The sequence below is a fragment of the Ipomoea triloba genome, chromosome 12 (assembly GCF_003576645.1).
Source record: "Ipomoea triloba cultivar NCNSP0323 chromosome 12, ASM357664v1".
Lineage (NCBI taxonomy): Eukaryota > Viridiplantae > Streptophyta > Magnoliopsida > Solanales > Convolvulaceae > Ipomoea > Ipomoea triloba.
This window is the reverse complement of record NC_044927.1, coordinates 25,598,444-25,624,645: the sequence shown is the minus strand read 5'-3', so window position 1 is coordinate 25,624,645 and position 26,202 is coordinate 25,598,444. Positions and strand designations below refer to the sequence as shown.

Genomic DNA, 26,202 nt, shown 5'->3' with positions numbered 1-26,202 from the left:
TAAATATTTTGAGAGCCTAATTGATGTCTATTTGACACATTTTATGTAAAAAAAAGTGACATTTAAATTTACCTAGTATTGCAGGTCCAATCATTATTGTGTGGACCATAATATCAAATAATGTACATTCAATATAAAAATGCTCAAGCGATAAATTAAATTGACATGTTTATGTAGTAGTACAATCATTATTGCATGGACCAGTTGTGTGGACCAAAAATAAAAAATACATTATTTTTGTACTGAATGTACATTATTTTTGTACTGTAGGTACATTATTTTAGGATACATTATTTTTGTACTGAAGGTACATTATTTGATATATACTATCAAATAATGTATTTACAGTACAAAAGTAATGTACCTTCAGTACAAAAATAATGTACTTTTTATTTTTGGTCCACACAGCTGTGTGGACCATGGTCCATGCAATAATTTGCCGTAGTCCTACTTGCGGGCTGTGGCGAACCTCATCAAAATGCTCAAGCCCATTAAACTCTTAATTTTTTAAGTTTGCGCATGAACATTTCTATAAGGAGTAATTAATAAGAAATTGTTACACTTATGCTTGTCACTCATAAACAAAATAACCCGTCACAAACAAATACTCCATTTAAACGGCCGAAATTTTAACTGTAATTAACAATTGCGAGGGCAATAGAGATTAGAGAGACAGCAAGGTCTTTACAAGGCTATCCACCTAAATTCACTGCTCAAAAAACCCCCATTTCTATCGCCGGTCTCTCAAAAACCCTCACAGGGACCAAACCCTAGTCCAGCGACCATGGCGACCAACACTCCGAACTTAGAGTGCCGGATGTACGAGGCTAAGTACCCCGAAGTGGACCATGCGGTGATGATACAGGTGAAAAGTATGGCTGACAGCGGCGCCTACGTTTCGCTCCTCGAGTACAACAATATCGAGGGGATGATTCTCTTCTCCGAGCTCTCTCGCCGCCGGATTCGGAGCATCAGTAGCTTAATCAAGGTGGGCCGAATCGAACCCGTTATGGTCCTTCGAGTTGACAAGGAGAAGGGTTACATCGATCTCAGCAAACGCCGGGTCTCCGAGGAGGATATTCAGGCTTGTGAAGAGAGGTATAATAAGAGCAAGCTTGTTCACTCCATTATGCGCCATGTCGCGGAAACCATGCAAATCGATCTCGAGGTTAGCTCAATCTTCCTTTGTATTTGCCGATAGCTATGCGATGGCTGGCTGAGACCAGGAATTTAGAATGTGATTTAATATGAGGTGCCTGGACTCTGTAATTTCGAGGAGCATTAAGCATTTGCAATTTAATTTTCAGAAGTAGGAATGATTAAGTAGGCTTGATATGAATTTCCGCATAAACACTCTTAAACCCTTTTATTACATGAGGAATTCCTTGTTAGAAGTTATTTAGCTTGTTTAACAAGCGTTATAAGCCATTGTTATAACACTTTTTGAAGATTTATGAGGAGTTTTGTGAAACCTAAACCTATGTAGCTTTGCTCTATGAATGTGCTACTTAATTCTTATAGCTTTTTTGGTGTGGATTTGGTTTATCTTCATTTGAAAGTTGGAAATCTGAAGGAAATCCATTTTTGAAGGCCGGGAGCATGCATAAGGAATTGCTCTTCCTTGCATACATGCCCTATCAGTTTCTAGTTCTTCTTTGGAAGTGAGCTTATATTTATATGTGTTTGTATTCAACTACACTTGGTTAGCTTAATTGGGTTAAGTTTGAAAAATATGGTTCCAGTTAGGTTGCTCCTCTGTGTGCATTATCTACTTTCTGAATTGATGTTGAGGCCTTGTTTCAATGCTGCATGGTTATACACACAGTTTTATATAAGAATATGTAGTAATCAACTTTACTTATAATTGCAGGATCTTTACATCCATGTTGGTTGGCCTTTATATAGAAAATATGGTCATGCTTTTGAGGTGAGAGTCACTGAGTTAGCATCAATGTTCAAAGATTCTGTTTGCTATCTACTAGTTAATAAATATTTGTAACATTTGTTACTTGTATGTTTTTTGGTTTGCTTCCAGGCATTCAAGCTGGTTGTTAATGATCCAGATTCTGTTCTAAATTCCCTCACCCGCGAAGTTAAAGATGTTGGCCCTGATGGGAAGGAGGTAATCTTTGCTTTTTGTGATGTTGATATGACTACTTTTTTGCATTGATGGTAAATGAGATTATATCATGTTATTATTCTTTTAGGTAACTAAGGTGGTTCCTGCACTATCAGAGGAAGTTAAAGATTCTTTGGTAAAAAATATTAGGAGAAGAATGACACCACAGCCACTGAAGATTCGGGCTGATATTGAGATGAAATGTTTTCAATTTGATGGTGTTCTTCACATTAAGGTTTTTCCTTTTGCATTCTCATTGCCGTGTTAACCAGATGTATTTAGTTTTTAAAAGTAGCAATATAGTGTATGTTACCTAAAATTGATTTATTTTATTTTATTTTATTTTTTTCATTTTTACAATTCAGGAAGCAATGCGTAAAGCTGAAGCTGCTGGTAATAAGGATTGCCCTGTTAAAATTAAACTTGTCGCCCCTCCAGCATATGTTCTCAACACTCAGACTCTTGACAAGGTATTAGCTCTTGTGCATAGGCATTGTTTAGTAGCCTGGATATATCCTAAGTTAAGTGGGGAATGTAGAATGAAAGCAGACCTTGACAGATACTCTGGAACAAAAAGTAGACATACTTTTCTCTATTTCTTAAATAGATGTGTATATACAGTCATGGGCATCAAGTCTTATATGCTAACCTTCTTCTGCCTCTTCTTCAGTTTGCTTCATTTGTAAAATTTTTATTCTTGAACTTTATCGTGTAGATATTTTTAGTTCAGTTCTCCACTGCCAAACATACTCCCCCCACCCCCAGAAAGAAGTGCCTATGGATGTTATATTACTTTCAACCCCACAGATTCTTTGTTTTGTCTATGTAGAATTCAGTGTTAATAAAGTCAGCACTTGAACAGCTCTACTGCCACATCTCTTCAGCTGTTTCTCTCATGCTGTACTTTCCTTCATTTTCTAATGTGCCAGCTCCTTCCCTTCTTATCAAAACTTGACCTACTATTGCCTAGTATTGATATATAATGTCAATTGCTCCTATATTGAGCATTAAAATAGTAATGTGCACATTTGTGAAGCCATTTCATGCCGAATATATGTGATCTGGATTTACTGGTGTAATATGGGCATTTTTCATTTGTTTGTTGGCTGCTAGCTGTGTCATATATTCATGTTGATTTTCCTACATCCAATGTTTTTACGTGACTCATGGTGTGCTCTATTTCCTACTGCAGGAGCAAGGCATAACTGTCCTTAATCAAGCAATTGTAGCTTGCAATGAGGAAATCGAGCGTCATAAGGGAAAACTCACTGTGAAGGAGGCTCCTAGAGCGGTGAGTTGCTGTGATTTCCCTGACGTACTCAATAACTGTTTATTTGCTCAATCAAAAGAAAAGAAAAACACTCCTAGTATTGAAATATTGGATTTATTTATTGTCTTATTTCATTATATTTACTTTTTGCAATGAGTATCTCTATTTCCATCGCAGGTGAGTGAAAGGGAGGATAAACTCCTTGCTGAACAGATGGCTAAGCTAACCCGTGAGAATGAGGAGGTCAGCGGTGATGAAGATAGTGAGGAGGAAGAAGATACAGGGATGGGAGAAATTGATGTGGAAAACTCGGGACATGGCATAACAGATTGAAGACTCCGTTTAATCCACAACTCAGAAGATACACTTCCAATATTGATGCAGCACTCTCCATACTACCGGGTGGATGTATACAATTTTGAATTTTGTCAGGCATTTTTTTTTTAATTTTTTTTTTATAATTACCTGTTCATGTATTCATTTAGCAGTTTTACAATGCCTCGCTGACAAGAAACACATTCTGGAGCTGTTTATCTGCACATATGTTGTGCATTTCTGCATTCTATTGTGTCCAGATGCCGCAGCTTTGCATAATCATTGATCTTTTGGTAATTATTTCCCAACATTTTGTTCTGTATAGTTTCCTTTTCTTGTCCTGTTGTTACAGTAGAAATTGAATCTGCACATGAATCAAAACTCAGAGGTGGCTATTTCATACCCAAAAACGTGATACTCCGTACAAAGCATCAGAAGTACACTAAACATTGCGACAAAATGCCAAAACATATGACACTCACAACCAAAAACACTCTTATCAGACTACATTCTTATTATAAAATTTACAGCAGCACAGGAAAACCAATTTCACAAGTACTTGACATGCCAAAAGCTAGTGGGATACAGGACATAGAAACTGCGCAACGATGAAGGCGAAGAAGCATCAGAGCTTATAAGAGTCTTCGTCCCAGCTGGGAAGACGGCTGGGAAGAGGTGCAAAGAAGGTTGGCTTTGTCGTCAACAAGGTTCATATCAGCAACCGAAACCTTTCGGCTATAGCAGTTATTGTCATCTTTGTAGGTGTACGATTGCTCCATCGTCGCTGTACCGGAGAGGACGAAGTTGCCCTCAACACCCAACATTCCACTGCATTCCTGGCTGTTTGACACTTTACTGTTGAAATCTCCGCTCACCTTAACGCTCCACTCGTTCTCTAACTCAGTTCTTAGCGAGCTGGAATTTGCCTCGTTCCCGATCTCCTTTTTGGTGACCAGTTTTAACGGGAATTTCCTCTTGATTTTTATCTGGGAGATTTGTTTGCCTCTTTCCCCTGTAACTCTGGTTTCAACTTCGTCCTTGATTTTCTGCTCCATCTTCTTGTGTCTAGCGTCGTTTTCGTACTTGATCTCGTTCTCCAACTTCAATTCCTGTTTAATGGAATAAGTGAGGTTTCCCTTTTTGGATTTCACCCACCCCGCGTACTCGCTATTCCTCTCCATTTCAACCTTGAAGGAGCCATCCAGTCCTTTGAACTCAGTAGAAAGCTCCAGCTTGAACTTTGGGGCTTCCGTGTCGATAACTCCCGCCTCGATTTTCTCCGTGCCGTGTTCTAACCACAGGTGCAGATTCCCGCCCACAAGCCAGTACGGGACGGAATTCGCTACGCTGAACCCTATTTTGTGCGGCTTTCCGTCGAGCAGTAGGGCGAGGAATGGCGTCAAATCGATTTCGTAAGATGGAACGTCGAAAGCCCCAATTGAGACCACCGGATCCCAGAACAAGGGATTGATTCCGCCGGCGTAGATCACCGGGAATGGAACCAGTGCGCCCACCAAGCTCCCGTCGATCGTCACCAGGACTTCCCGGTAAGCTCCGTTCCCGTTCTCTGCATTCAAATTGTTAGTTTTTGCGTATGAATCTGGAGGGTGTGAGTACCAAAACTCATCGTTTCCGTGTGAAGTTGCGTATATTTCCACTGTAGCTTTGTATGCGTTCTGAGGAATCGTAACTTCCTTTGAAACCACTTGCGAATCGGTTTGAATTGAGAACCAAAATCCGTGTTCTCCTTTCGCCGAGATCGGAATGATCGAATCTGCCGGTCCGTCATCTGGAACCACCGGCGGATTCATCGGTTTGTCCACCGTCATAGCGATCGGATTTTCCTCAACCGTCTCGGAACTGCGAACGCAGTTTCCGAGCGCCGCCGCGCCTTTAGAATCGTAGTAGACGAAAGTAACGTTGACGTCGAACGCTCCGGTGAAAACGTCGTTGACCGAATTCTCCAGCATCACCGCGAGAGAGATCTCTTTGCTGTTCAGCAAAGAGGAGTATTTGGTGACGTCCTTACTCACCTTCCAGTAGACGCCGCTAGACCCCGGCTGGGGAGTGGTGGTGCGGAGAAGCTCCACTCCGTCAAGCCACACGGCGGCGATGCGATCTTCCTGATCGCTCTTGCAGGCGGCTTGGAACTCCAGGACCACATCCGTCCAGCAGCACTCCGCCGGCGGGGAGTACTCCGCCGTCACCGGCGGTTGGCCTTTCGTGTCGCAGAAGCTGTGAGTGAGAAGCGGTAGGGTGCATGATGGGGGCTGGTTAGTGACGGCCAAGGGGCGAGTGACTTCGAAATACTGCTTCGGAGCTTCGCCGGGCGGGGCCGGAAGGTGTTTGATGAAATGTTTCTCGTGCGCAGAAGTGGGCGTAGTGATTATGCCGGCGAAGAAGAAGAACAGAGCGAATAGTGTGAAAAGCTTCATTTTTTCGTTGAAAGTAAAGTGCGAGATCCAACGTTTGATCTGAAATTAATAGGGGATAAATAACAGTGATTTTTAATTTCCTCTCTTTTGAAGAAAATATTAAGGACAAATATCTAATCTAAAATCTATCTAATATAAATATAAAAAACTTATAAATATGAATTGAGGTTTTTTTTAAAGTACTGATGACTCTGTTGTAGTATCTGTTTATAACTACTTTCTCAATAAGCACAAAGAGTCAATATCGCCTAGTACAAGGATGTCGCCTACACAAGAGTGCAACCAGATGTCACTAAACCACAAGGTCTTAGAATGAATTGAGGTTAATAAATTTATGTTTCTATTTCTATGCTTATTAATTTATGTTTCTATTCTATGCTTATTAAGTTAGTACTACTGATTCTGTTTCTGCGTAAATTATTCTTATATCTATAAATTTCTACTAGTGTATATATATATAATACTATTAAAAATATATTTAATCATTTACAATACCTAAAATATTTACTTTAACAATTAATAATAATTCATAATTATTAGTCAAATTATTCATAATACCTTTAAATATAATATAAATTTTACAATTATAAATTTTATGACTTGTTTTTTTTCTAAATAAAAATTATATATTATTATTTAAAAAAAATATTTCAATAAAACTATAATTTTAACATTGATTACTAATTATGAACATTTATTTTTATGTATCGTGTATAAAAAAAAACTAGTGCATGTGTATTGGCAAAATGTTTACAAAATGTAAATGCAGAGTTTAAATATTAGTTTAAGATAATCAAATTAAGTAAAAGGCTATAATAAAATACAAGAAAAATGGGAATTAGGTGCAAATGTGCAAAATGGTGCAAATGGAAGGTCTCAGATTCGAGTCTCATCCCAATCAAGGATGTTGGCATTATCATGTTGTTTGAGCAGATACTATGTTTAGGGTTCGATTGTAGTATTCAAAAAAAAAAAAAAAAAAGGTGCAAATGTGCAATAAAGCTAGATTTAGCGTTTTAAATGAGAAACCAATGAAATCTGAAATCTGAAATCACGATTTCTAACCACTGGCACTGGGTGAGAATTGCACGGACGACAATTCTTCGTATGTAACATTTTGTCTAGTATCTTCCATGTATTTATGAATTTATCTTGACTCGGTGATGTTAGTTACAAACCTGGGATTCCTGTTGATAAGGATAGCGACATTTGCGGAGTACCACTTTCTGCATAATCGCCACATAGGTAACAACAACAAAATACGTACTGTCCGACACCACCAGAATTTTTACACGGAATGTCCATGTATTATTCTTTTATTAAGATAATAATCAAATGACAAAAACTTGTGTGGAACTATAAGACGATCAGGTCAAGATAAAATATAATACTTATATAATACTTAATTAGAAATAAAATATTTATTACTTAGATGAGCAATCATCCAAATTATTGCATTTTTTTAGGCAAAAACTTGTGTGAGACCATCTCACCATGAGACGGGTCGGGTCAAGATGTAAATGTAACACTTATATGCACAAATGTCATACTTATATGCTCAAATGTAATACTAATCAGGAATAAAATTTTTGTTAATTATTAGGGTAAATGTAATACTTTTAAGGGAAAATACAATACTTTTACATTTCGATTTAAAAGTATTACATTTTTCCTCAAAAGTATTATATTTGCCCTTATAAGTGAGAGACACTTGTCAACATTACTTATTATGAAAAATGTATTACTTTTTCTCTTATAAATAACAAAAATTGTATTTTTTATTAGTGTTATATTTGAGCATATAAGTGTGAGATTTGCATATATAAGTATGACATTTGCATGATGCTTTGACCCGACCCGACCCGTCTCACGAATAAGGATACGTGAGACGATCTCACACAAGTGTGACCTTTTTTTTTTTTAATACTAATAATAATAATAATAATATTGGTTGTACATTGTAATGGTACGCCTGCGTTTGTACTATGTGGCCGGATCTGAGTTGACCCCAAAATCTTCGCACAAATGACAAACCCCTACCATGAAGTTATGAGGTTACTGTTTTACTATAAACTAACACCGTGGTTGAAGCTGATAGGTTTTGGTCCCACATCTGAGGCAGCAATCATCGACGACAACAGGCCAAAATTCAAAAGGCAGATATGAGATATCTGCATAATCGACAATGGCCCATAATGACCAATTTGTCGCAACTTTAATTACTATCTAATCTCTACATCACATATTTCTTGTTGCCCACATATATAATATAGCTTCACTCCGGCTTTTCCCCACTCCCAGGGGTGTTATTATGAGTAATACTATACCAGTACTCCAAATTAATTAGGATTTTTTTTTTCAGTGACTAAAAAAATTCATACTCATTTGAGGAGGATGTGCATTGGATAAGGACCACAAGTGTAAATCAGTCTAGCTCAAACCAAGAAGACTAATAGACTAAAGAATGTGCACGGGATAAGGACCACAATTACCAAACTAGCCTAGATTTTTCATAGTTGACCCGCTCAAACTAAAAATGCTAATAGGTTGTTGTCACTAAGAGTTGAACTTGAAACCTTGTGGTTACCAACCCAATAGTTGGGGTTACCCTTAGGAGGTGTTTGGTTAAGGTAACCTTAAATTATCTAAGTAATCTGAGTCTGGTAATGCTATATTACTTTATTTGGTTCAAGTTATGAGATTAATTACTTTAATGCTATATTACCTTAAACCTGATGTGGGGATAATGTGATTACCTACATTTTCTTAGGTAAATTTATATTACCTTGAATTATTCCAATTTTGTCCTTGTTAACTAATTCTTGTAATAATAAAAATATAATATCAATAATAATAATAATAAAATTATATGTTTATATAATGAAATATACATGTGTATATTTAATTATTTTATTAATATTTAAGCATTGATATGCATTCATACATATAAATAAATAAATACACACATGCGTGTGTGTACATATATACATACATATATATATATATATATATATATATATATATATATATATATATATATATATGAATGTATGTATATATGTATATAAAAGCATTATCTGATTGTATAACTAAATTCCTTTTTAAACTTGTGGTAAGTTAGCTTGCTTATGGACATCTAATGAATGAAATTTACATCATAAGATAAATGATTGGATATGTAATATAGTGATTTTCCATTATTATTAATCTCATAACTTGAAAAATTCAAGAGGGGAAAAGTGATTTTCCATTATTATTACCATCATCACCACCACCAGATGTGAGATATGTAATATAGTTTAATTAAAACAAATACATTTATATAGACCCACAAAAATTATTACACTTTTTTTTTTAAAATAAGTATTGCATATTTCACGTGGTATAATTTTACATACGACTTAAAATGAATCATTGAAGTTATTGTTCATAACTTAGGGTGTGTTTGGTTTACATGTTTAGCTATCAGGAATGAGTATCAAAGTCATTGTTATTATTTGGTTGACAGATTTTTAAAAAATTACTATGAGTTTTGATTACTCTTAATTGCAAAACTCATTCCCTAATAAAATAAGGGTTTCATCCCTTTCTTTTCAGCCGCTTCCCCAACTATTAATAATCATTCCCATTTCGTCCTACTACCAAATGTGCAAAATACTTTCACCAAAACTCATTATCATTACTAAGTATTTGATACCCATACCTATTTCAATTCTCATGTGTGAACCAAACACACCTTAGTGAGTTTAACTTAATTATATTTTGGTATATACAATCGTTCGAGATTGGAAAGGTCTTCAGCAGAAATCATTTGGTCGCTTCCAAATGATTTGGTTCTTTAGCTATAACTAGTCCCAGAATTTTTTTTATTACAACTTTTCATTGCTAACTTAGTTATACATGTTAGATTCTTTCACTATATATAAATACCCATATTTTGTCGTTTATTATCTAGACACTTTGATATAGTGTCCTTCAATTTCATTTGTAGATTATATCAACGGATGTGTTTGCCCACATTTTAGCTAGAGCACAAATTCTCAAGCTGGTTGCTGGTTCTTTTATTTGGTTATATATCTATCATTCCTTTTTGTATTCAATATTTATTCCCTTTAATATAAGTATTTTTTTGGTTTTTTTTTAAAGGTTAGCATTCCATCAATACTTAATACTCTGAATCACGTTAGTGATTTGAGCTACTCCATTATTCTTGAATCTAATTAATCACTTTCAGACTTTATTTACAAGTTCTTTTGTGTGTGATAGGATACCTTCATTTTTTTTTTTTCTCTCATATAAAGCCCAAGTCTTTAACTTGAGTAATTTTAAAAGTTAAATCAAGAGACTTAAGTGCTTGTTTCAGCTTTTTTAAAATGGTTCTTCAAATATTAAGTTTTAGTTTGAGTGAGTCAACTTCAGTCGAGTTAGTTAGATAACTATAATTTAAAGATTTTAAGTTCGATTGCAAATAGAAGCTGTCTATTGGCTTTCATGGTTTGATTTATTCAGTTAGTGGCTATGATCACAAGGTGTGAGTTTTTTTTTTTTTTTTTAAATCAAAGTTACGTTTTTGCTTGAGTTTAAAAAAAGTTTGAACCCCCCAAACTTAAGAGCCCTTCACTACTCTTATAATGAACATTGGTGGAGGAGGCAAATTGCATTATGTGTCTCCACTGGTTTACTAGACTCCAAATAATTATACATTAGTGTTTACAACAGGATCAAATTCACACTTCTCTTTTGTATCTTTTTTAATTTGAATTCAAACCCTACTGGCAAAGCAAAACTTGTAATTTTTTACATTTTCATTTATTTTTGTTGGAAAGTAAACATCATAATGATGAAATGCTTAGATGCACTTTTTTTTTCTTAGCTTTTTGAAAAGTAGTTATACAAAAGAAAAAAAAACTCATCCTAATAATGCCCTATGAATGAAAATATGAAATTAGACAAATAAAGCATTGATTGCTACAGAACACAATAGTCTTCTGTCTAACCACGTTTTTTCACTTCTAATTCCCTATTCATATTTACCTTCCCCCTATTCTCTTTCCCCAAAATTCCGGCTCCCTTACACCCCAGCTCGACAGGATAGTAGAAGGATAAATCACGGTGGTTTAATTTAACGACACATTAAGTAGGATGATTAGTGTTAATGCGTACAAAAAATTCACCACATTGATGTAACTGCCAGAATTCGATCATGTATCCTTACCTACAATTCACCTCCCCATTCTCTGCTTGTATTGTTTGGAGGTTTTTACAAGTAATTTGCTTCATAAAGACTAGTACGGAGTATTATTTAATTTGACATATATCTACTGAAAATTAGTTATTAGTTGAAAATGCTTTATGATTAGAGTCAAAGATATAAGGTTAGATTTCTGGTATAATATATAAACCAATAACTAACTTAAAGTATAAGATCACACAACAATAACATTTAAAAAAAAAAAAAAAAAAAAAAGAGAGAGAGAGAGAGAAAATAATGTTATTATTAATTTATTATGAGGGAATTAGATTTATGATTTTTAAACAAGGTTTGTATCTTATTCTGAGTAGGACACTACGATATAGGATTCAAGGTTAATCAGATAATAATAGTTATGATGTCACAACCAGGAAATGTCAATTTTAGTCTCAAAAATATTAACAAAATAATAATTTTAATCTACATATTTAATTTATATTAATTTTCATTCACGACTATTGCTTTCAACATTTTCAAATTGCAACAGGCTTGGGGTAGCCTCACTAGCCTGTAGGCTGTAGCCATATCAAATACCGTCCCGTCCTACTATATCCTTTTCAAACTAATTTCACTGCCCATCTCTTATTATTATTATTATTATTATTATTATTATTATTATTATAATATAAGATATACATTTAAATAAAGAAATCTAAATTATCCACTATGAACTTTATAACGGAGTACATCTTATCTAGACGTACAAACATGAAGTACATTCATCTATGATACATGAAATATTTGTAATACATTTTTTATATGTGATTTTTCTTAGTTTTTGGACACGTAAAAACATCCTATTTTTAATATGTTTTCACTTTTCTAAATTCTTTTGTTTTAATTTTTTTTTTTTTAAAAAAAAAAAAAACCTGCCGGGCTACCAATCCACGTGAGACGGGCTAGGGTCACATAAACCCTAGACTGCGGGCCTGCCCACCAGACCTGCAAGAAATTAGGCTCGCGGTGGGACCGACTAGCCCACTTTGACGGTTTCTCTTCCTAATGAGTTGGGTATCCTCATCTTTTGAAATGTTTGATCTAGATTTATGTACTCCGTAGTATTTATTTATTCAATTTAAAAAGAAAATTAAAAAAAAAAAAGTACAATGCCAACTCTGCAGAGAGAGGCAGGTTGGATCCATATTGACTATGCGGTAAATTAATGTACAAGTACTTTCATACACATGCACTTAATTTAAGCGGGTTAGTTACTGTACTTTCATACATATTCACTAATAATTAGTTTAAGCGGGTTAGTTATAATTAACTAGACTGATTTATTAATTTCTTTTTTTGTTAGTTAGGATTTACACACGATAACAAATTTACCTCGTGACCAAAAAAAAAAAAAAAAAGCTTTCCGTACTGTTTGCAACATTTTTATGGCCTTCAGAGCTAAGGAAACAGATTTTCGAGAAACTATAGATTATCGTCTATGCTTGCCGATTTCTTAGCTCCTACAATACAAGCTATGATAGATGGATGAGAATGTAGGGCGATAATGACGAATGACTAAGCCGAATCAACCAGAAAATTAAGCTTAAGCTTAAGCAGTTAAGCAGCATTGCATTGATTTAAAAGCTGTGAAATATCCTCATAGTTCAACAACCTCGCTATGGAAAGGGGAGTGAGGCCTTTGATGTTTGTGGCGTTCACGTCGGCGCCTCTGTTAATGAGCACCTCAACCGTGTGAGCGCAGCCGCCTTCCACGGCCAGGTGCAGCGGAGTGTGACCGCCGGCGTCCTGGCGCTCTATGTCCGCCCCGAAATCAACCAGAATCATCACCGCATCTTTGATTCCTTTTATGGCCGCCACGTGGAGGGGCGTCAGGCCATATTGATCGCAGAAAGTAGTGATTGCTCCCTTTTCCAGTAGGGATTCCAGAAGCCGTAGGTCTCCTTGCCTCGCCGCTTGCAACACTTGCTCTCCTCTTTCAATAATCTTCACAATCCCCTCCTGCCATAACAACAATTATTATTATTACTATTATTATTTTAAATGAAAAGAGAAATTCACAGTTATTATATTGCTCGATGATGTGCTCAACTTAAATCTTAATTGGTGATCCTAGTTAATAATAGTGTTGTAAAAATTGATCTAGGATTGATTAGACGTTAGTATGCCTAGGTCGAGATAATTTTAATTCTAGACGATTTTTAGCTGGTCGACTGACTAGACGTCTAACTCGATTAAGTCGATGTCCAATTTGATTGAGCGATTTTTTTTTTAATTCTTTCTTAAGTCGATGTCCAATTTGATTGAGCGATTTTTTTTTTAATTCTTTCTTACATGCTTAGTTGCTCCTCTTTTATATTCCTACAACCATATATTCAATTAACAGTCTAACATATGTAATTGACCAGTTTAAAAATTATAACAGTCTATCCGCGCACAAATAGATAAAAATTGTAACAATCTAGCGCCTAACGTTGCAACATTGATTGATAAAAGACCACAAACAGATAAATAAATTTAGGTGACCTATAATTGACTAGTTCAAATCAAGAAGCAATAAACTATTCCGTCAAGACTCAAGAGTGAATTTATAATTTTGTGATTATCATGTTAATTATTTTTACAATTTATTTTTTATATAATTTACAAATTATTGCACAAAAATATTATTTACTCATGAACATCATATAGTGATTATAGATCTTCTTATCACCATCTTGTTCGTTACTAATAAAGTAAAATTTATAAATTTATTTTAGAAAAAGTGTCAAATAAGTCACTGAACTTATCGCTTTTGTGCAATTGGGCCATTGAACTTAAAAAGTGTGCAATTCAACCATCAAACAAGCAAAATTTGTACAATTGGACCATTTTTACAAAACTTTTTTGGTAACATCCAATTATATTACTAACAAATATGTATTAAGAGTGACATTTTCTTCTACCATACTAGTTGGGAGTCAATATTAAAATGTTTTTAACTCAAATTGAATTAAAAAAATTTGTAAAAATTGTCCAATTGCACAAATTTTGCTTGTTTGATGGTTGAATTGCACACTTTTTAAGTTCAATAATCCAATTGCACAAAAGCGATAAGTTCAGTGGCATATTTGACACTTTTTTCATTTATTTTTAATTTGTTGACTAGTTGAATTGTATTTGCAATTATTATTATTATTATTATATACAATAGACAATTATTATTATTATTATTATTATTATTATTATATAGTTACATGAAATTTTTTATTTTTTTAAGTGAGAATTGTGCCTTAAAGAAGTGTTGTGTCTGAATTATATTTGTGAGCATTGAAACGTGTAATAATTCAGGTATACAACTTACGTGTCCCTTATCTCTTGCGACGCCAATAGGCGAATGTCCGAGATTGTCGGTCACGGTGGGGTCCGCGCCCATCTCTACTAGCATCTCTACCATCTGACAGTCTCCGTTAACTACAGCTCTGTACAAAGCGGTTCTCCCGTCGATGCTACGCGTGTCCACCTGCGCTCCTGCACTCGCCAGCACCCTAGCAGGCCCCAAGTGACCTTTACTCGCCGCTAAGAATAACGGCGTCTTTCCCTCCTTGTCTCTACAATCCAACGCCCCAGAATCGTTCGCTCTCACCAGCCTCTCAATCTCGTCCGTCCGATCGTGCGCCGCGGCGATGTGTAACGCCGTCCATCCCTTCGCCGTGAACCGGACGTTATCGAGCCCGGCGCCCCCGCCCTTCAGCCCCGCCTCAAGCAGCAAATCCACCATCTCGTCCGAGTTATCCAGCTGAGTCGCGACTCGGACGAGTGACTCAGCTTCCCGAGTCGGCAACGCGGAGAGAACGGAACGCTGTTTTTTCACAATGCCTCTCACGGCGTCACAGTCCCCGACCATAACCGCATGCTGGAGAAGAAACGGGCCCACGAAAGCAACCTTGAGCTTGACGTCGTGGATGGAGCCGTGGGGGGTTTTGTTGAACCAGGAGTGTATGAACTCGGACTGAGTCGACTCGGGGGAGACCGAGTCGAGGTCAGAAGCCAACGCGGTTCTGATGAGGAAACGATCGGAAGGGGAGCGTGGGAATGATGCGGGCAGCTCGTACTGGGGCTTGAGGATGACCTGGAAGGTGGCAGAGCGTAACGGCGGGACGAGTCCACTCGGTGGGTTGACCAGGAATTTGTGAGGAGAGGATGTCTGGACCTTGAAGGCTACGGGGGCCGCCGCCGTGAGTGAGCGGAGGGTCACGGTGGCTCGGCATTTGGAACCCAATGCAAAATCTATGCGTATTTCTTGGTCCACAACTTCCACCAATTGCACCATTGCTCCTAACTATGAAGAAAGCGCCTCCAAATCGAAGATGAATCGCATGACGAGGATGAGATTTGCCAGTTTCGTCGCACGTGATAAGAATATACGGAATATTGGTGATGAGTTTTTCTTTTTTCTTTCTGAGCAAAAGTTTTAAGTTGAATATAGGGTATTTAGACATGTTTACTTTGTGTGGATTTGGATCACAACGCAATTTCACTTAGACTATTATTATCTGCCAAGCACATCATCTTATAGATGGCATGTAGTAACTCTATTATATGGGAGTCTCACTTGTATATACCTCATCCTAATACCGACAGTTAGATATTTTTACATCAATTAAATTTTGGAAAAAGTGTCAAATAGGCCACTGAACTTATCGCTTTTGTGCAATTAGGCCATTGAACTTAAAAAGTGTGCAATTCAACCATCAAACAAGTAAAATTTGTGCAATTGGACCATTTTTACAAAAATTTTCTGGTAAAATCCAATTATATTACTAACGTATATGTATTAAGAGTGGCATTTTCTTCTACCATACTAGTTGGGAGTCAATATTGAAATGTTTTTAACTTAAATTGAATTAAAAAGTTTTGTAAAAATGGTCTAATTGCACACATTTTTCTTGTTTGATGGTTGAATTGTACACTTTTTAAGTTCAATGGCCCAATTGCACAAAAGCGATAAGTTCAGTGGCCTATTTGACACTTTTTTCTTAAATTTTTGAAAATTATTTTCATGCATATATTTGATGGAACAATTTTACAAAGAAATTAATTAACATGTTTAATTCGTTTAAACTTTCTCATAATTTTTTTAAAAATATCTAATATATCCTTGTTATATACTAGAATAAAAAACATAAAAAATAATTAAGAGTTTAATAAATTACTTGTAAATTAATGAATTATATGAAAAAAAAAGTTATGATTTTGTTATATACTTAGAATAAAAAGCATATAAAATAATTAAGAGTTTAATAAATTACTTGTAAATTAATGAATTATATGTCATTTGATTTCGGTTCCGATTTGGCCATTTTCGTAATCAAAACTAGCGGTTTGAACTGGGACCAAACCGAAATTGAGACTGGGATCATGTTTAGTTTTTGATGAGATGGATGAGAGAGGGTTAAGAGATAGAGCGAGCAATTGGCCTATTGCATAAGCGGGCTTGCCAACTAACAACAACTTTTTAACGTGTTACAGTGATTACCAACTAACAACCACATTAATGCCAAAGACCTTGTAATCTAGTGGCACTTGGTGTCCCGGTTAACACTTCCACATGGATAATGGGGAGTGGGTTTGAGCCTCAGTGGAAGCATACTATATTGTAGCAGAGTAAGTAGTATTCAAAAAAAAAAAAAAACAACCATATTAATTTTTTTAAATGGTCAAATAAGCTATTGGACATTACACGAAAGTACACATTAAGTTCATGAACTTTAAAAAGTACAATTAAACACTTAAACTTGTCATTTTAGTGTATCTAAACACATATAGCTTGTTATCCACATGGAATAATCAGTCCTTAGGATCCCGATTAAAATTTCAACAAAAATTTGTGCGTTCGACAAATATTATGTTGCCATTGAAAAAAAGTGATCATCAAATTATCTTCTCGAGGGGTCATCTTCTCTAGTGGAGAAAGCGACTGGTCCTGATTATCTTATCAAGTGAAGAAGCGACTGCTCGATCACTGACGAACGGTGGTCAGCATAGCCAAGGATGATAATTTTACAGATAATCTATTAGTTATTGGTAATCACATTTATTTAACTAATTTTAAAAAATTTGAGTGTCTAATTACAATTTTTAAAATTTACGATTTAATTATATTTTTCATGTAAAATCAAAGGGTATATTTAACTTTTTTTTTTTTTAAACTCTATCCTACCCCTTTCTTTGTAGCAAATTATGCTGTGGACCCAGGTCCACCTTACAAGGTGGACATTGGTCCAAAACTACGTCGTTTTTGTCTTTTTTTTTTTTTTTTAATTAGTAAACATATTACTGAATATAGAGTTGTCCAAAAATGTGTGAATGTAGATGTTTCAAAGTGTGAATGTAGAATATAGAAATCGTGAATGTAGATTTATGATTGTGTGAATGTAGAGTTGCCCAGAAATGTGTGAATGTGGAGGTTTCAAATTGTGAATATGGAGTATAGAAATCATGAATGTAGAGTTATGCATGTGTGAATCTGTAATAGAGTTAAGAAGTTCTAGTAACTTGTAGCCCTGTAATGTGTGAATGTGGAGTTCTCAAGTTGTGAATGTGGAGTATAGGACATGTGAATATAGAGTTTTGAATGTGTGAATGTGGAGTTTACAAATTGTGAATGTAGAATATAGTGTATGTGAATGTAGAATATAGTTACTAAATATATAATCCTGTAATGTGTGAATGTGGAGTTTACAAATTGTGAATGTAGAGTATAGTGTATGTGAATGTAGACCCAGGTCCACCTTGCAAGGTGGACCTGGGTCCACGGCATAACAACCATTTCTTTGTTGGAGTTACAAAAACTTAAGCACTTGGGCTTGTTCTAATAAAGGTATAATGCTAACTTAGTTGGACCAAGCTATTAAGTGGGTTAGAATAGTTATTCAGGCCCAAGACTATGACTATCTATTAGGCTCATATGAAGATGAATTTCAACTGCTAAAGTTTCATGCAATTGTTATACTTATGAATTATGATTATGATTTACATTGCAAAATCGACCCCCAGTAGTTTGATATACATATTTATTTTTAATGTATTATATATTTATTTTTAGTGTATTATATATTCATTTTTAGAGTATTATCTAAAAATAATCTTTTTTTTAAATTTTTTTGAAACAAAAAAAAAATTCATTTTTAAATAATACTCTAAAAATGAATCTTTAGTATATATATACTGACAATGAATATTTATTCAAGATATAAATTTTTTTTTATAGTTTCATGAGTGCTTTACTTATTGTGCAGATTTTATTCTTAAAAATAATATTCTTGAGAATAAGTTATTCATATTTTATAAAATTCAGTATGTGAATTTTATATTCCATTTTGCACGGCTAGGCAGGCACATAGAAGACACGTGGAGTGTAGGAGAGAGCTATGGCACAGAAATTGTATGCTTTCCCATGTGACTGTAGCAATTATAACTCAATTCTCTGCATGCCCAGATGCTCTCTCCCTGCCAGCATATCTCGTTCTGTTATGGCGGGTATATGCACTTAAACGCGCCCGGACTCACACATCACACATACTCTCTCTCAGTCTCTCTCTATACGTACACATAAGCATCAACCGCCAGTAACTCCATTTCTCTGCAATTTCTTCGGTGTTGAAAACTCTGCACTTCTGCAGCTGAAAACGACGATCAGATGTTCTATTCGCGCTTGCTTCTCGCTCGGAAAGCTCCTCTCGGTCAAATATGGTGAAGTTTTATCTTATCTTATGCTTTTCGGCACAATGCTAGTCAGTTTTCGTTTCTCTTGAATTGCCGCGATTGATTTTTGAGCTCAAATCTGTACTCCGATGTTTTTCTGTGTGCTTACGAAGGATGGCGGCGACTATGCATGCAAAATTGAACAGGAAGAAGCTAAGCAAACTGAACATTATTAAGATCTGGTAATGAGCTATTTTCTCCGATTCAAATTTTTACTCTCGAATTCGTTTCTAGTGCATTTTGGTTCACTGATTTCGGAAATTAAATTATGCAGCGAAGAGATTTTGAATCCGTCGGTTCCGATGGCACTGAGACTTTCCGGAATACTCATGGGTAAAGTTTTATAAAATAGAAGACGATTTTTACTTTTTAGCTCTGCAATTCAGTCTCTCTGCAATGCCGTTGTTTTCAGGTGGAGTAGTGATTGTCTATCAGCGAAAAGTTAAACTTCTTTATGGTGAACATTTGCCGAGCTTTTCCGCTTATTAATTTTTCGGTTTAAGTTTTCTCTGGAAATTTTATTTTACTTCTGGGAAATAATTCCTACTTACGATTTTGCTTTTGTTGCTGGAATTTTTGTTGTTTCTGCAGATGATGTAAACCGCCTTCTGGTAAGCGTCGATTCTTCACAAGAGCTGTATCCTCCTCTATTTTTTACCTTTGGATTTATTTCAACAAATTTAATGAATATTTCGAAAATTTTAGATGGAACTGAATGAAGCTTGGAAGGTCAAAGCTGTTACACTCGATCCTACCCTGCATCCCAAAAATAAAGCACAAGCCAAGTGAGTGCCATTATCTCCGGCATAGTTTCGGCGTACTTTAGCCTGATCTTTACTCACTTTCAGGACAGGCGAATTTTAACATCCGTTCAAATTAATAACTGGGATTTATTAATTGATATTTATTAGTGGCTACATAACTATCATTGATGAGTATCTTAGAATCCATGGAGTATCTGCTAAATTTCCTTTTGATGTAATGGTGATTCGATTATTTGAAGGTATGAATCTGTGACTCTGCCAGAAAACCCGGAGGATGACTTTGGACCAATAGAGCATCAAATTCGGCATTCCAACACAATCAATATGATGGATTTCCAGCATACCTCCTATGCTGCAGTGGTTAATTACGAAAAACACTTACTATTTCAATTGAAAAACATATTAATTGAAAACTTACAAAAAAATGATTAGTTTCGTTTCATATTATCCATTTTGTTTATTCCATATGTTTCGTGTTGAATTTTACTCGTGTTTTCACCTTTCATTCATTCATTATTAGCATCATTAGTTAATTTCAGTTATAGAGATCTACTTTATAGCTACTTGGTTATTGCTGCTTATGCTTCAGGACTGACAAATTGTGCATTTTCTTTTGATGCATGATTGGAAATAAAACTCTACTCCATAATTATTTTTTAAAGACAAATTGCATATTGGATTTAATCTCAATAATACTTTGTTTGTGTAGAGTCTGGATAATGTGGAAAATCCTTACATTAATATCAATCTAGAAGAAGATCCAAGCCATGACTTCCATCAAGGTATATATAATTGGTAGGATGGTATAGGACTAATACCATGATTATCAATTTTCTTGTTACAATCAGTTTTGACAATGCATGTCCTCCCTCCAGTTGATGCAGATAACATTACCTTATTTGATCGGTTTGACTCATATCGTGAAGATACAGATCTAAACAATCATTTTGAAAGGTGAATTCCATATTCACTTTAGTTAATCTCAATTTCTTAGTTCCCAAATTCTAGAGTTACTTAATTTGTTTCTGTTACAAATGCAACAATAACCCAATTCTCAACAGGGGTTTCTTTAGGCTTTAGTTTTGCTGAAATAGATTGTGCATTTTCATTCTCACGGTAAATCAGCACTTATATTTATTTATTTATTTTGTTAACTTCATGGCAGGTTTGATATTGAAGCAGATGAGGAGACACTGAGAAATCTTGCTGATCATGACAATACTCAAATACCAGATACTCTCATACCATCTCCACCTAAGCACTGTAGACATGAGCAGCAAAATGGTGAGCATCAAAACACATTTTATGTGTGCGTGTTTAAATGCTTTTAGACTAATTTCTTAATATTGGCTGAGAGAATGATTTGTTGTTGAGCATACATCCTTTACGGACTAAATATTTTTCAGTTCTTGCAGCTGATGAGATTCTGGAACAATATCCTGAAGAGCTGGTCAATCAGAAATCTAATGAAGGAAAAGGAGATATTCAGGTTTGTTTTCCAACATAAGTAACTAAAGAACAGACCTATAAAAAGAAAAAACTCTGCATAGAGTCTGGTAAAGTGAAAAACGAAGAGCATTTCTGGTTACTCTTGTATTTGAATATTATACTTAGCAGCCAACGGACCATATAAGGCCAGTTCCACCTCGGCGGAGAGCAAGAAAGCCTAGAGCTTTTACCATGGATAATGATCAGATTATCATCCCTGGTCACATATATCAAACTTGGCTTCAAAATTGTTCAGATATAGTCTCAAGAAGAGGAAGAAAGAGAAAGGTATGCCTCTGGGGTCCAAATGATAAAATGAACTTTTTCAATGCCTTTGGTTCCACTTGCCTTAAGCATAGTTAGTTTCATTTACAAGATATGTTTTAATTAATAGTAAGAGTAGCAGAAATGGTAAGAATTCATCACAAACGAACATTTTCATATGGAATTTAATTGAACCCTGCTAGGAAATCTCACTCTTCAACTGCACATGTCAAATTTTCTCTTCTTTCTAGAAGTTGGATGCATTTTCAACCATGAAGGTAGCCAGGCTCATGGAGCTGCCTCCTCTTGTGCTAATTGAGAGGCTATTAACAAAATGGAGTAGAGAAGTTCATTATCCAAAGCCTCTTTTAAACCTATGGATGAAAAGTACCCAGCCTCCACACGATTCACCTTCTGGTTAGATAGTCTCATAAATCATTTATAGATTCTCATTGCAAACATCAGTCATAATAGACAAATTTTACTTCATGTGCAGGAAGGAACTCTGGCATCCAACCCCCTGAACCATCATCATCATCTCCATTAGAAAGAAATCCTTTTCCAGATCTTTCAGGAAATGTAAACTAATTTTACTTTCCAAAAACTTGTTATTAGGTTTTTAGTTTTCTTTTTGCCTGATTAAGTATTTTGGTTATGAAGCCTTTTGAGGATTTTCAAAGTGGAGTAGACCCCCAAATCATTGCTTCTAGGGAGAAACAAGTGGATGATTTCAATGAGATACCAGATAATTTCGAGAAGGATCTGAGAAACAATGTTCCAAACATAGACACACAACTAAGTGGTGCTAGAGGAGTAAGCAAAACTACTGTTAATGATCCAATGGCCACACCAGGAGGTTCTGGTATACTAAATTATACTATGTTTGACAATTCTAGCATTAACCTTGGGACTCGGTGAAGTAAATTTAACATTGTTGTGATCTTCAGGGTATGGAATCAGATCTATCCCTAGCTCAGAATCTGGACATGGCTTCCCATCATCCAATTCTGACCTCAATTTGGGGAGGTTAGTTTTAATTGCGTTTTTTCTTTTTTTTTGGTCTTCTTTTAATAAGGCAATCATAATTATACTCATTTGAAATATTATGTGATTAATATGTCAATTGAATTTACAATTATTTAGGTCCAACAGGAAGAGGCCCTACTCTTCATCCAGGCATAGCAGCAGTAGCCTTGAACCAGTAGCAGAAAATGGTCCTGAAGTAAACCTTAAAATGAAGAGATTATCTGAACTGTCTGAAACTGGTTTCACACCTGGTAATGATATACTGATTACGCTTTCTTCATTGACTTGTAATCTTAGTTGTAGTTGTTATAGTTTAGCATTTCAGTCATAACTTTGTTGTTTTCTTTTTGCAGATTTGATAGAAACTGGACCAACCCAGACACAAAATCCAACTGTTGCCCAGCCTTGTGATAAGATAACTGATTCTATTCGCATGTAAACTAAACTCATGTTTATGTCTTTCTAAAATTCACCAGTTTTAACTGTAAACTCAGATTCATTATGCGATCAACTCATTTTTGTTAGTTGCATGATGATGCCCACAGGCAACTGAAGACTCATTTCAATACACCCGGTTCACCAGAGGTAGAATGTTTGAATGACTTAACTATTGGGATGAGCAGGAAACAGGCAGCGTGCATGTTTTATCATACTTGCGGTACGCATATCTCTGTTTCCTCCTTGATAAGGTGTTCTGAATTCATTATTTTTGCACTAATTCAAAACTGAAGATGAGTTGTGCTGTTTGTACTCAGTTTTTGCCACAGAAGAGTTCATTAGAGTTAAACAGGAGACCCCATATGGGGGAATTTTTATTTCCAGAGGTGCAAAGATGTGACAGTGTTGGAAGAGATCCTTTGCATCATTCCCAGCTCATATTTACAAACGGAGAAACTCTAACTTTTACTCTACATTTATACTTCTGATATAAACATATTTAGTAGTATCCATAGGATAAAAATGTCTTATCATAATTTGTCTTGTAAAGCAGTAAAAGTGGTAAAAGTGATAGGGTAGGATTTGAGAATATTGTGTACAAAGAACTCTTTACAAACCTATTTGGTATTATTGTTTTAGTAATTTAGTCTTTTACTGAACTTAATCAACTTATTCAGTTTTATTCCTAAAATTTATATATAGTCTCAAATCTCAATCATGCTAGATGATTTTAATAGTTTAAGGTTATCCTCATGTTTGCAATTCTTTCCCACTTTTAATAGGACCACAATTCGATTTCAAATCTAAATCGCCAGTTCACGGTTCTGAAAAAATGATAAATCAAAACTAAAACTTTTTTCAGAAGGTTTTAATCTTGGTTTAAATAATCTATTTGATTTTTTTTTTAAATTCTATTTTCTATTTTTTTAAAATAGTCCACATATTCAAAAGTATTTGTTTCATTTTGAAATTTTAAAAAATAGTTATATTAAATATTTAAACTTTAAAGTTAAACTAAAAAAAAATTAGAACTTTAAAATCAAATATTTTCTATTTTTCAAATTTTACTTTTTCACCAATGATTCTAATTCTCGATTTTAGTATATCTGAATTGAAATATTCTTAGTTTTGGTTATGAACTATAACTAGAATCAGTCCCTATGATTCTAGTTTCGATTAAATTATTTTTGATTTTGGTCATGAACTATAACTAGAATCAGTCTCTATGATTCTTTCGATTAAATTCGAAATAAATCGTAATTATCTTGAATTCTAATGTACTTTTAAAATATAATAATAACACTACAATTATAGTTTTTTTGTGTGTTTTTTCTTGTTTATTTTTTTCTTTGTTGTTGTTGTTGTTTTTTTTTTTTTTTTTTTNAAATATTATGTGATTAATATGTCAATTGAATTTACAATTATTTAGGTCCAACAGGAAGAGGCCCTACTCTTCATCCAGGCATAGCAGCAGTAGCCTTGAACCAGTAGCAGAAAATGGTCCTGAAGTAAACCTTAAAATGAAGAGATTATCTGAACTGTCTGAAACTGGTTTCACACCTGGTAATGATATACTGATTACGCTTTCTTCATTGACTTGTAATCTTAGTTGTAGTTGTTATAGTTTAGCATTTCAGTCATAACTTTGTTGTTTTCTTTTTGCAGATTTGATAGAAACTGGACCAACCCAGACACAAAATCCAACTGTTGCCCAGCCTTGTGATAAGATAACTGATTCTATTCGCATGTAAACTAAACTCATGTTTATGTCTTTCTAAAATTCACCAGTTTTAACTGTAAACTCAGATTCATTATGCGATCAACTCATTTTTGTTAGTTGCATGATGATGCCCACAGGCAACTGAAGACTCATTTCAATACACCCGGTTCACCAGAGGTAGAATGTTTGAATGACTTAACTATTGGGATGAGCAGGAAACAGGCAGCGTGCATGTTTTATCATACTTGCGGTACGCATATCTCTGTTTCCTCCTTGATAAGGTGTTCTGAATTCATTATTTTTGCACTAATTCAAAACTGAAGATGAGTTGTGCTGTTTGTACTCAGTTTTTGCCACAGAAGAGTTCATTAGAGTTAAACAGGAGACCCCATATGGGGGAATTTTTATTTCCAGAGGTGCAAAGATGTGACAGTGTTGGAAGAGATCCTTTGCATCATTCCCAGCTCATATTTACAAACGGAGAAACTCTAACTTTTACTCTACATTTATACTTCTGATATAAACATATTTAGTAGTATCCATAGGATAAAAATGTCTTATCATAATTTGTCTTGTAAAGCAGTAAAAGTGGTAAAAGTGATAGGGTAGGATTTGAGAATATTGTGTACAAAGAACTCTTTACAAACCTATTTGGTATTATTGTTTTAGTAATTTAGTCTTTTACTGAACTTAATCAACTTATTCAGTTTTATTCCTAAAATTTATATATAGTCTCAAATCTCAATCATGCTAGATGATTTTAATAGTTTAAGGTTATCCTCATGTTTGCAATTCTTTCCCACTTTTAATAGGACCACAATTCGATTTCAAATCTAAATCGCCAGTTCACGGTTCTGAAAAAATGATAAATCAAAACTAAAACTTTTTTCAGAAGGTTTTAATCTTGGTTTAAATAATCTATTTGATTTTTTTTTTAAATTCTATTTTCTATTTTTTTAAAATAGTCCACATATTCAAAAGTATTTGTTTCATTTTGAAATTTTAAAAAATAGTTATATTAAATATTTAAACTTTAAAGTTAAACTAAAAAAAAATTAGAACTTTAAAATCAAATATTTTCTATTTTTCAAATTTTACTTTTTCACCAATGATTCTAATTCTCGATTTTAGTATATCTGAATTGAAATATTCTTAGTTTTGGTTATGAACTATAACTAGAATCAGTCCCTATGATTCTAGTTTCGATTAAATTATTTTTGATTTTGGTCATGAACTATAACTAGAATCAGTCTCTATGATTCTTTCGATTAAATTCGAAATAAATCGTAATTATCTTGAATTCTAATGTACTTTTAAAATATAATAATAACACTACAATTATAGTTTTTTTGTGTGTTTTTTCTTGTTTATTTTTTTCTTTGTTGTTGTTGTTGTTTTTTTTTTTTTTTTT

The 26,202-nt window shown here is 34.6% G+C and overlaps 4 protein-coding genes across 4 annotated transcripts; 2 read left to right on the top strand and 2 right to left on the bottom strand.

Moving 5' to 3' along the window:
• Window positions 1-632: 632 nt before the first annotated feature.
• LOC115998126 (eukaryotic translation initiation factor 2 subunit alpha homolog) lies at window positions 633-3,983 on the top strand. The gene is made up of 7 exons (XM_031237606.1): window positions 633-1,168; window positions 1,871-1,927; window positions 2,036-2,122; window positions 2,208-2,354; window positions 2,485-2,589; window positions 3,312-3,410; window positions 3,567-3,983. The coding sequence occupies exons 1-7, from the start codon at window positions 785-787 to the stop codon at window positions 3,720-3,722; spliced, it is 1,035 nt and encodes a 344-aa protein (XP_031093466.1). The 5' UTR covers window positions 633-784; the 3' UTR covers window positions 3,723-3,983.
• Window positions 3,984-4,099: 116 nt separating this feature from the next.
• Window positions 4,100-6,179, bottom strand: LOC115998125 (peptide-N4-(N-acetyl-beta-glucosaminyl)asparagine amidase A). Its single transcript, XM_031237605.1, has one exon. The coding sequence runs from the start codon at window positions 6,137-6,139 to the stop codon at window positions 4,337-4,339; it is 1,803 nt and encodes a 600-aa protein (XP_031093465.1). The 5' UTR covers window positions 6,140-6,179; the 3' UTR covers window positions 4,100-4,336.
• Window positions 6,180-12,786: 6,607 nt separating this feature from the next.
• On the bottom strand, window positions 12,787-15,841 carry LOC115998309 (serine/threonine-protein phosphatase 6 regulatory ankyrin repeat subunit B-like). Its single transcript, XM_031237846.1, has 2 exons — window positions 14,689-15,841; window positions 12,787-13,346 (listed from the first exon to the last, which is right to left on the bottom strand). Exons 1-2 carry the CDS (start codon window positions 15,655-15,657, stop codon window positions 12,945-12,947), a joined length of 1,371 nt encoding a protein of 456 aa, XP_031093706.1. The 5' UTR covers window positions 15,658-15,841; the 3' UTR covers window positions 12,787-12,944.
• A 3,185-nt stretch (window positions 15,842-19,026) lies between these two features.
• Window positions 19,027-23,471, top strand: LOC115999582 (sister chromatid cohesion 1 protein 1). The gene is made up of 20 exons (XM_031239424.1): window positions 19,027-19,079; window positions 19,205-19,273; window positions 19,366-19,424; window positions 19,504-19,548; window positions 19,683-19,702; window positions 19,797-19,876; window positions 20,095-20,215; window positions 20,565-20,637; window positions 20,731-20,809; window positions 21,021-21,139; window positions 21,262-21,344; window positions 21,473-21,631; window positions 21,859-22,024; window positions 22,104-22,186; window positions 22,268-22,469; window positions 22,555-22,633; window positions 22,751-22,884; window positions 22,987-23,068; window positions 23,179-23,291; window positions 23,389-23,471. The coding sequence occupies exons 1-20, from the start codon at window positions 19,027-19,029 to the stop codon at window positions 23,469-23,471; spliced, it is 1,902 nt and encodes a 633-aa protein (XP_031095284.1).
• The last annotated feature ends 2,731 nt before the right edge of the window (window positions 23,472-26,202 follow it).

What these genes read in the sequence shown, in the direction of transcription:
- LOC115998126 (XM_031237606.1), top strand. Translation starts at nt 785, where the DNA reads ATGGCGACCAACACTCCGAACTTAGAGTGCCGGATGTACGAGGCTAAG. An exon ending in ATGGTGTTCTTCACATTAAG is followed by an intron (nt 2,355 to 2,484) that starts GTTTTTCCTTTT and finishes TTTACAATTCAG; the next exon opens with GAAGCAATGCGTAAAGCTGA. An exon ending in ACACTCAGACTCTTGACAAG is followed by an intron (nt 2,590 to 3,311) that starts GTATTAGCTCTT and finishes TTCCTACTGCAG; the next exon opens with GAGCAAGGCATAACTGTCCT.
- LOC115998125 (XM_031237605.1), bottom strand. Translation starts at nt 6,139, where the DNA reads ATGAAGCTTTTCACACTATTCGCTCTGTTCTTCTTCTTCGCCGGCATA.
- LOC115998309 (XM_031237846.1), bottom strand. Translation starts at nt 15,657, where the DNA reads ATGGTGCAATTGGTGGAAGTTGTGGACCAAGAAATACGCATAGATTTT. An exon ending in TCGCAAGAGATAAGGGACAC is followed by an intron (nt 13,347 to 14,688) that starts GTAAGTTGTATA and finishes TTGTTATGGCAG; the next exon opens with GAGGGGATTGTGAAGATTAT.
- LOC115999582 (XM_031239424.1), top strand. Translation starts at nt 19,027, where the DNA reads ATGTTCTATTCGCGCTTGCTTCTCGCTCGGAAAGCTCCTCTCGGTCAA. An exon ending in AAAAATAAAGCACAAGCCAA is followed by an intron (nt 19,877 to 20,094) that starts GTGAGTGCCATT and finishes GATTATTTGAAG; the next exon opens with GTATGAATCTGTGACTCTGC. An exon ending in GGCCACACCAGGAGGTTCTG is followed by an intron (nt 22,470 to 22,554) that starts GTATACTAAATT and finishes TGTGATCTTCAG; the next exon opens with GGTATGGAATCAGATCTATC.